Genomic DNA, 10,873 nt, shown 5'->3' with positions numbered 1-10,873 from the left:
ATTCCTGCTCTGTCAAATAAAAACATAAGAATATAAGACTGAAAAAGTCATGAATACTTGGAATTAAGTTGATAGGGACTTTTTTAGTGTCAAAACACTTAACTGCAATATTACTGCTGTGAAATCAGGCAGTAAAATCTGAGTGGTTTATGGTTTTGTGGCTTTTTGTTTGTTTGGGGTTTTTTCCCAATAATTTTGTGTTTTGGAGTGGGTTTTCTTGTTTTTCTTTTATTTATTTCTATTTTAAGTGCATTATGCAATTAAAATATTTCTCCAACGGAGCCAAATTTTGCTTTGAAACATCATAGACCAGCATCCTCTACCCACAGAGGCATGCAATACTGACTGCAGTATTAAGATGTGTTTAATAATGGTGTTTTGAAGCTAGCGAAAGATTAGCATCATACCAAGTACTCCTCAGAACCTACTTCTCTTCAATACTATCACTGTTCTGAACTTGTACTTGAAGAGTGAGTTTCTAGCTTGGGTTGAAATTAAATGCCTAGAATAAAACTCACCGAAGTATATTAATAGTTGCAGGAGGCTTAAGAAATTAGACTACTTTTAATGAAGGATCTAATTTCAGGCTTTTTTCCTAGCATATTCCAAAAAGTTAGAATTGATGTTGGACTATGTAGTCAGCTCTTCTCTTTCTAAATAATTTTAATCCATGCGATTATAGCTTTGATATTGGGAAAAGCAAACCAAAAACATTCCACCTTCTTAGTAATGCCAATATACCTTAACAGCTTCCAGAATGGGTTCATAGAGCTCTGGAAATCCTGAGTAATGATATATCATACAGTGTATCAACTCAGTCAACTGCATCAAAAAGGCTGTACTGGAAGGTAAGCCATCTCTTTTGAAGGAATGAACCAAAGCAACCACATGTGGGACAATCTGAATGGGAAAAACAAACAAAAAACCCAAACAAGTGTTATTTTCATTTTTACAGTTTTTTTGTTCCTCAACTTTGCTGTTTAACACATGTCAAACGACAGCGGCCCTTCAGTTCTTAAGTAAGTGCTTTAGAAACAATAACTTGAAAAACATGCATTATTCTTTACTCAAATTTTCAAATAGCACAATTCAATGTTCTCTTTAGCTCACATATCAAGTTTTGGAACTTTATGAACTTAGAAAGCACATGTTAAGATTTTAAATGGTCAAGTGTCCAAAGCACTAATCTTATTAAGGATGTTAAAAACAAAAATTTTTCTTTTGTGCCACCACTACCAGTATCCTGTTCTAATTTCACAAATACAGATTTTAAAACAAACCTCTCCATTTTTCTTCAACAGAAACGTTTGTTACCCGAAGCCAATGAACACATTCAGGCTATTTCAGTTTACAAGACAGAAATTGGCTCACAGCTCCACCTAGTGAGGAAGCTAGGCTCAATGAACTAAAAAAAAAGCTAAAAAAGCTTACCACTGACTGATACTGTAACCTATTTGAGGATTAATTCAGATTCATTACTATTTTAAATTTGGTATACATCAGAAATGTTTACCCCACCTCCTTCCCCTTCTTCAGTGCAGCTCTGGCTGTATTTTTCAATGCATGAGATTTTTTTTTTATATTAGTCTTAAAACATCAAGCAGAAAGTTATTTCAACGCAGTCCCAAAAAGTGGAACTTCTTTTTTGGACTTCTGTTTGTTTTCAAGTAATCAAAATGGATTAGCTGTGAAAGTGGATGGAATAATTTCTCATTGCAAATTAGCTTACAAATTGTTTGGCAGTAAAGACATGAAATACAGAAGTTCTGAGAATACAATGATTTTAGGAAAGTATACTAATTACAAGAATTACTATACTTGAAAACACCAAAGTAAAATTGGGGCCTAGTGCATTTGCCACATTTTCAAATACCAATTGTTCTCGAAGTATAACAAATATTTTTACAGAAACAAACCCTACTCTTTTGGTAAGCAAGGTATCCACTGTTTAAAAATGAAAACATCAAGATTAAGTGTTCAGTTTACTAGAGTCAGTTGTGAATGTTGCGATAAAAACACATTTCTCTCCTTCACCTTATAAATGCCAGTAGATAACAATGAGAAAGTAACTACTGAGGCTCCAAGAATAAGATTTGTACAAAGGAGATCTGAGATATGATAATTTTGCACAGAGAAAACACAAGAAAAACAGAAAAAAGTTTTCAGCTGCCTTAAATTGAGATTCAAATTCTCACAGCATGCTACTTAATAATGAAAGTTACACTTGGAATACATTCAGAAGTATCAGTTTTGACTTGGAAGTTAAATTAAAATGTTACATGTCTGGAGATTTTAGAATTCCACAGTACACTTAAGTTCTATGTGTGCAAGACAGCTTTTCTTTGAAGAAGTCATTAATGCTAATTATATTCAAGTACAGGGAAGGCATTGTTAACTCAAATGCACTGTAAAATCAATACAAATTAATATATCAAATGTGTATTTAAACAGTGAACATTCAGACCATTTATAATAAAAAAGTAAAGAAGTGGTTTAAACAAGTGCAATATAATATTACAGGATACTAAATGACAGCAGTAGCTCCAAAAATGATAGTGAAGACTGTTTCAAATGGAGAGAAAATGGCCATGATGAAGTCCTGAAGACAGATGTTTATGTAGTACTGTGTGCAGCCTATGGTAGAAATTTTCCTTGCTAAAACAAACTCCTATTTCTGGAATAGAAATTTTTATTTAAAAATAATATTTTTTATTTTTCTCATGATTGTTTTGTATCTCTAAGGAACGAAGAAGCAAGACAATGAAATATTTACATTTTGAGCATATTCAAGGCTACTTGGCTCTTCATTTGTGACTCAAATTTCTATCCTAGGCCAAGATTAGGGCAGAAGAGGGAGGAGAAAAAAAAATTTAGACTTCTATCTTTAAAAAAATATATTAGGCATAAGACAATTACCCTTGACACTCATCAAAGGGTCTGTGAACCCTTCAGGCCTACAAGCCTTGGAGACTACTCAGAGAAACAATGTGTGAGGTTGTTACTATGCTTAAGTCTCAATGACCCATATATCAGTTAACCTTTTAAGCTAAGTTTAACTAAGTATGAGAACAGGTAAGGTACATACATCTCACTGTACTAATACAAACAGTTGCTACACTCTAGTATCTACCTCTTTAACTAGTGAATTGCATTTTGAAGAGTGGCCCCTAAAATGAGTATCTTCCTTTCAATTTGCCCACACGTACATTGAAACAGATAGGGTTGCCTTCTTAAAGTGAAGTAAGTACTCCTTGGTGCAGCTAGTCGTGGCAACAAGGTTATATGCAGTAGATAACCGGTTATCTAGTTTCCCCAAAATAGCGATGTGTAAAAAAGTCTACCTGCAGCCCAACTTTTATCAGCAGACTTCACAACATATTAAACAGATTTCCAGAGTATTTGGTCAAAGTTAGAATGCTGTGTCCAGATAATACTGCCAGAAATATGTACATACGAGGAAGAACAACACTGTTTCCCAGTTACAGATCAAGTGTTGGAACCTGGAAGTTAGAAAGCCTAGCAGTCTGTGACCCACAGAATCCTGATTCTGGAACCTTGAAACAAAGAGGAATTCCAAGTGCATGAATTCTGTTACTCTTTAAACCCACTTTAAAAATCACACTGTGAATCACATTTCCAATAATTAAAAAACATTTACTTAGTAACTTACCAAATGAAAGGCTTCTGGAGAATGCTGAAAACTAAGTAACATGTGGGAAAGGACAGCAAGGGCACCAGGCCTCACTAGAGGAAACCAAAGTCGATTAAAGACCTAAAAAAACCCACATTTATTTCAGTAAATCTAGAAAGTAAAAATTCAGTAAAAATGTAAACAGAACTCCAAATATACAGCAAGTTGAAACAGAAAGAATTATCACAAGCAATTGAAAGCTATAGGTACATCATCTTTGCAGAATAAAAAAATACTATCTGTTGCAATACAAAGGATGCTATGCAATTGCATAACTGTTATCAGTTCCCTTCCCTCTCCTTCAATTTTGAATGGTCTTTTCCAACATACCAATTCAATCTTGAGCAGTGTCACATCAATGAGGATGGTAAACTTCTGGACTGCAGCCAGCCCTTTCAGCAGTGCAATCACCCATGTTTCCACATGCTGAGCCAGAGGCCAGGACAACCAATCAATCATTCTGAAAGATTAATGGAAAAAATATAAAATGAAACTAAAACCCAGTATGCTGCTAATTTTTATTTCAACAAAAAGATTCTATATATTACCCAGATAGTTACACACTAACACAAAGATTCTCAAAAGTAACGCATGAATGTTAGGCAAGTAGTAAAATAAGTATTTTAATTTTGTAATTAAAATTGCTCTATTTCATACATTAGAATTAAACACACTCGCCCCCTCCAAAGCACATAATCATATAAAATCAAATACTATGTATATGATTCTTGCTTGTTATTTAAGAATATGAAGCCTGGGTTTATAGACATTAAGACAACATTTTTATTTCTATTTTGTGGCAAAAATTTACTACTGATGGTGAAAAACTGCCAGTGCCTGGAAAAATTCCCTCCTACAGCTTTTACCCCAAGCCTGACCAAAGCCAAATATTAATTTTAAATGTGAAAATGAAGCCTCTTCAACTTGCAACTATACTCCTGGAAGCCACACAAACACTCTCAGTTAAAAAGAAAATCTAGTAATTTTATATATATATCCAGCAGGTGTTGTAAGGATTGTGTAACAGGTCTCAGCAGCCTGGGATTTACATATGCCCCAAAAGGAAGAATTTATTTTCAATGAAGGAAAAACAAAGGGACTTTTTCTGTGCCTACAAATTACAGTGAAATATCAGCAACAGAAAAAAGGGAATTCTATCCTTCTAAATCAACAGACGAATTACACTGATATTTAAGGCAGACAGGCAGATTAGCTGAAGCAATTCTAAGACATAGATGATACTGTAAGGCAGTATAAGCTATACACAAAATTCAGATTTTTTTCTTTTTAGGTTTTATTTGGCAGTATTTTGGACTTGAATTGTCTGCAAGATCCGCTTCTTCCAACCAGATGAAGCAACACTATTTAAGTGGAAGGAAATTTTTTTTTCCACCACAAGGGCAGTCCAACTCTGAAACAAGTTATTATACACTAAGGCCAAGGCTCCTCCATCCTTACAGAACACTCTTAATTGGACTGACACATCCTGAGCAACAATGTCTGACTTTGCTTCAAGCAGGATTGGACCAGATGACTTCCAAAGACTCCACTCAACCTATGTGATGCTATGATTCTATTCTAGAATTCAATGAAAAGAGGAAATTAGAAGTATATTTCTTTATTTCTTTTCTGAAAAAGCTCTTCACAAAGTTTAATTATTTTAAGAGGCTAACTTGTAGCATAAAACTGAGCAGGTTACAAGTGACCAATGTAATAAGCAGTCATGATCACTGTAAATAAGCATAGTTAGTGATTATCAATCTGAAACATAGCTACAAGCCCCTGTATTCTTCCTGGAGATTAAAAGACCTCCAAACAGACTAAAATCAGCGTTTCAGTCCTCAGATTCCCAACTAAAAAGTAAATCACAGGCTGCATCAACACCAGCTATGCATTGTGAGGCATGTTGTATTCCCATAAACAACTTAAAACTTACATGGAGTTTATAATCTGAAAAAAATACAGTACACACATTCTAAAATGTATATATCTTAAAATTTTGTATCTGCATATAACTTTCAAAGGTTTCTCTAAAATAAGCAATCACTAGGACTGCCTTTTAAGCAATCAAGCACAGATCCTACTGGGTTACAGAAACATGGGAAAACACAAAGCAACATCATAATTGTTGCTCTGAATTTACAGAAAGCTTTCATTGCCTCAAGTGTCAAATTCAAACAAGTTTTTTCTGAGCAGCCTTGCCACATGCTTTCTAGAATAGGAAATAAAGTAAAACAAAACTACTTTTGCCTGCAAAGAATTAACTTCAACCTAAAAATAGGCCCCAAGCCTCAAAGTCCTAGTATCTTCAAACCTCATCCCTGCTCCAATTTGTAGGCTTGGTATTTTTCAGCAGTGGCACAAACACCCACACAGTTAATTTGAGCCCAATAACAACATATTTAGTTTTCTTAATTAACTTCTTAGAGGAGTAAAAAGCAATCTGTAGAGCTCTGCATTAGAACTGCTGTTCTAAAATACCTAAGTACACTCTTTATGCTACATGCACTTTTAATCACACTGACTCATAGGCTTCAAATGAAAAAAGGTGCTTTTGGGTGGGAGCTGGGGCTTTCTGTGTTCCATCCCATTCACTGGTTATGTGATGGGCCGTCCTGTGTCATCTCTTGTCAATAGAATTAACTGTTAACTATTCAACACTTACTAATAAGGTAACTGCTACCACTTCAGTACAATTCACTGTAAAGAGAAGCCTCATTCTCTGTATAATTGATACAGATAGAACTCCCATCCTTAAAATCTGTTTCTGCTCTTAAAAGTAGAGTCAATGTTCTTAAAAGCAGAAACAAAAGTCAGAAGAGGGAACAGAAGTAAATTTGCAGGTATGCTTGAGACTTCCATAAACAGCATCCAATCTGAGATCTGGTAGGTGAAGATTAGATATTTTGGTTATCAAATCCTCTCTGCATTGGATTTACTTGGCTCCTGCTTTGACGCAATCAATGACCGCATTTTTAATACAAAGGCAGGTATTAATATGGGACATATGATCATGAATAAAAACATAGAATATGGCTTTTGTGTTTGACCTTAAAGGCTTCAAGAGGACCTTCTGCCACCCTAAAACGAGCAGGTCTGCTATCCACATATGTGCCTAACAAGGACAGTACTTCTGATATATCTGGGTAGAAAAAACAATGAACTATGCCACCTCAGACAGTAACTTCTTTCATATAAATATTTTCTTAGCCACATCAGATAAAAGAATCTGGCAGCTCAGGTACAAATCCCTCAGAATAGAAAAAAAACAAAACAAACCCAAAGATTCTTAGATTACCAGGCACCCCCCAAAATATTTAACATATTTTATAATATTTTACATTTTTACCAACAGGGCAAAAGGACCAGGTCACGGCTGGACTTTTTCTTAGCAAAATTTTCAGTGTCTCTTAACAAAGATACCTGGGTTAAAATGCAAACAAGCATTATACTTGTCAGGATACTGAATACTGGCAACTTCCTCTGACACCTCTGGAGTAGACTCTTAAAGTAGTCCTCTATCTCAGAAAATATATTTTCTGCTATTTCTCACTGATGCTTCAAGTAAGGTTGCATGAGACAGTTGAGCCAATTAAGAACTCAATGACGCAAAAAACCCCCGTGTACCCTTTCTTATACCAACTTGTGCCTAATATGACCCAACTCCCCCCTCTAACCAAATACAATTTATTAGTTTTCTAATTACAAAATATTTACTAATATGTGTTCAACTTTAGACAGACTCTGTAGTGTCATGAAAGCTCTCCTCAGGAAGTGAGCAACGTCTCCAATTTGCCATCGCCAAAGATCTGGTAACTCTCATCAGGAGACCTTGTTATGCCTGGAGTTCTGCATCTCCTGGGAATGATGCAAGCCTCATGACAAGATTGTAATTTGGTGCTCCAAACATTCCAGCTGCATTATTCTCTTCACAATTACTACTCTAAGTCAGAAGGGAGTAATTACTGCAAAGGGTTGCCAAAGGTAGAAAAAGAATCTGGATACAATGTTGACATGAAAATCTACAAACACAAGTAACAAGGAGTACCTAAAAAGTTAGTTCTGTGGAACAGAAGGAGGAGCTCTTAAAATAAAGCATAGCTTCAAGGAATGAACAATGCAGGTAAGACTGCACTACACTTTCAAAAACAAGAGAAAAAACCCACCACAAAGCTAGTTATTAAGAAGAGAGCTTATTTGATAATAACAGCTCTTATTATACCCAAAGCTCAGCACTGCTACTGCCCTAAGCAGAGGCATACACAGAGAAGCCACACTAAAGCCACAACAATAAGATTGCATTGTGTTGAGCTGGGTAATACAACATAAATGTTAAAAATTATCCTAACATGAAAAATCATCACCAATACATTACTGGAAACTTATTAGCATGCACAAAACCTTCTCAATTTCCCAGTTTTGAATATCAGACTGGGCATAGAGCTTTGTTAAAATCTGTTAAATTCAAGCAGATAATGTTTTCCATTCAAATATGGCTTCTCAATGTAATGTAAAGAAAAGTAATGTTTTAATTAAAAAACCCCTCAGTATTTCACTGAGCTATGTAAATATGACACTACACTCAAACAGATACAATTAAAAATAATATAGCAGACATTAAAAGCATTTAAAATAATTTAAAGTTTTTTTAAACACAGATTTCTAACAGGTGCGTGTTTAACTCTTCAGTAACTGTGCTCAGTAGCAGTTCCTTCAGAAGCTTTAAAAAAATAATTCAAAGAAATTCAAGATCATCATCCTTCTTCCACTGTCATCATTCTGCATCACTATTACTCACATATCAGAAGATACTAGCCAAAATTACAATCTGAATCAGTCTGTTAACAGTGCTGCTAATCTCAACATTTACTGATGTCTAGAATAGTGACAAGAAGCATAATATGCAATTATATTTACATCATTCCTATTCTTCTATTATTCAAACACCCAAAAAACCTCTGAAGGCTTGAGTGAAAAAGGAAAAAAATAAGCTGTCCCTGTGAACCCTACCAAAATGTCATGAAGATATCTAAGCAGAAAAAACACTCAAAACTAAGCAGTAAACCTAATTTATAACCAGCTCATCTCTTCAGAGGAGGAGATGATGAGTTAAGGCAAACTTGTGAACACAGCACTCTGCTTCTTGGAAAAGCAGAAAGGCACATCTGAATACATGGCCTTGTTTCTTAGCTTGACTGTAAGATCTGTGAAGTTTACTACTTATGCCATCTCTTGTAAGGTAGGAGATCTAAACATGAGATGTCATCTAGAAGGAACACAGCTGCTTTCCTCTAAAATTTCTATTTAACCCTCTTCAAAGCATGAGAAAGAAGCCACACAAGCAACGAAGGCAGCAACCTTAACCTGGAGAGGGACTTTTTACAAGGGCATATAGTAAACTGAAAGATGATAGATTCAAATTAGACATTAGGAAGAAACTCTTTACTGTGAGGGTGGTGACACAGTGCAACAGGCTGCCCAAAGAAGTTGCGGATAGTCCATCCCTCAAGGTGTTAAAGGCCAGACCGGATGGGGCTTTGAGCAACCTGGTCCAGGGGGAGGTGTCTCTGTCCATGCAGGGGGGTTGGAACTAGATGATCTTTAAGGTCCCTTCCAATCCAAACAATTCTATGATTCTGTGAAACCATGAGCTATCGATGTTACTGGCTTAAGTATGTTGAAAAACGTAACTTAAAATTCCATTTCAAAAGGGGAGGAGGTGGAAGAGGGGGCTTGAGATGGGTTTTGTTTGGTTTTAATGGAACTTCAGGGACAAATAACTTCAAAAAAAGTACCTGCACAGAGCTTGAGTCATACTTGCATCTTTCACATTTGGATCTGTAGTAAGGCTCCTGATGAGTACTGTAATCATCTGTAATGGTATGTGCTGCACAAGGCTTGCCAATGCAACAGAAGGTTCAAATGAAGTATCTGTAAAAGTTGAACATAAGACACTAAAAAAAAACAACAAACCCACAAAAAAAAAAATACTTTTATCATTTATCCTAGAACATCACCATAGTTGTAAAGTTACGAGACAAAGATTCTATCCCACATCTAACATTCTATCATCACAAATCAAAATTTACAAGTGCCAGTGGTTTAAGGACAATTAAAAGTACTGAATTACAAACTATTTTTCATCTAATGCCCATGCAAGAAAGTGACAGTCTGCCAACTTACTCCTCCACCCTCAAGGGAACTGAGAAGTGGGTTTCTTTCCTAAAAAGAAGTACCATACAATTGTTTATCACACTCGATGATTGGTGTAGAGATCCAATACAGCTGATATTTTTCATGTCCTATCTCAACAGCCATCTGCAAACCATGCCAGTTATGGCAAAATATTATGTTAAATTTTCCAGCTACCTTAGCAGCAAAGGCACTTTCTGATGTGAGCTAATACAGCATTTAATAGATTTTTGCAGTCAGAAAGTACCTATTTACAATTCCATCTACATTACTCAGTGAATCTTTCTAATGATATCAAAGTTCTATATATTCCTTACATACACCTGTTTTGTAGACTAAACAATTCCGAAGCCTACGGTATCCCTCTGGAGGGAGCTAGGAGGAAGAGCAGCTTCCGATACTTAAAAGTTTTCGTTTTTCCTAACGGGACACGCAAAACGCTGTTTCAGAATATAATTTAAAGCATGGCAAGAGAAATATTTCCAAGAGCCAAGCTACTCTGCAGCTAAATAAATTACCACTCCCCCTACGGTTTTAATTTGTGCGGGAAAAAAAAAAAGAAAAAGACTGTGCTTTCCCGACGGCCACAAAGTGGCATTTTAGCACCTGTGCAAGGAAACAACGGTTCCAAGGAAACGTCTGCAAGGCAACCGATGCCAGAGGTCGGGCTTTCCCTGCGCGCTGGCGAACCCACCGCCCCCCTCCGGCTTCCCCCGGCTCCCGGCACTCACCGGCGGAGGAGATGACGGCGAAGAGCTCCTGCAGGGAGGGCAACAGGGTGTCGGGCTCGGCCTTCCATACGCTCCGCAGCAGCCCGCTGACCTGCGTCACCTGCGAGACGTAGAGGCGCAGCTCGGCCTCCCGGCTGCCCTGGCTCTGGAAGTGGGCGATGCTGCGCACCAGCTGCTGGCAGAAGGCGAGGGAAAGCTTCCTGCCGCGGGGCAGGCACTGCGGGGAGTCGCCCAGCAGCTGGGAGAGGGGGGGGGCGGG

The 10,873-nt window shown here is 36.8% G+C and overlaps 1 protein-coding gene across 1 annotated transcript in view; it reads right to left on the bottom strand.

Moving 5' to 3' along the window:
* The window catches only part of USP38 (ubiquitin specific peptidase 38), an 82,358-nt gene that overhangs the window by 10,789 nt on the left and 60,696 nt on the right, over nucleotides 1–10,873 (bottom strand). The window contains 5 exon segments of the mRNA XM_010008997.1: nucleotides 742–900; nucleotides 3,671–3,772; nucleotides 4,022–4,151; nucleotides 9,487–9,622; nucleotides 10,615–10,861. Of these exon segments, the coding sequence (XP_010007299.1) occupies nucleotides 742–900; nucleotides 3,671–3,772; nucleotides 4,022–4,151; nucleotides 9,487–9,622; nucleotides 10,615–10,861 (774 nt within the window).

Source organism: Chaetura pelagica, unplaced genomic scaffold (genome assembly GCF_000747805.2).
Source record: "Chaetura pelagica isolate M959 unplaced genomic scaffold, ChaPel_1.0 scaffold221, whole genome shotgun sequence".
NCBI lineage: Eukaryota > Metazoa > Chordata > Aves > Apodiformes > Apodidae > Chaetura > Chaetura pelagica.
This window is presented reverse-complemented; position numbering and strand designations above follow the sequence as displayed.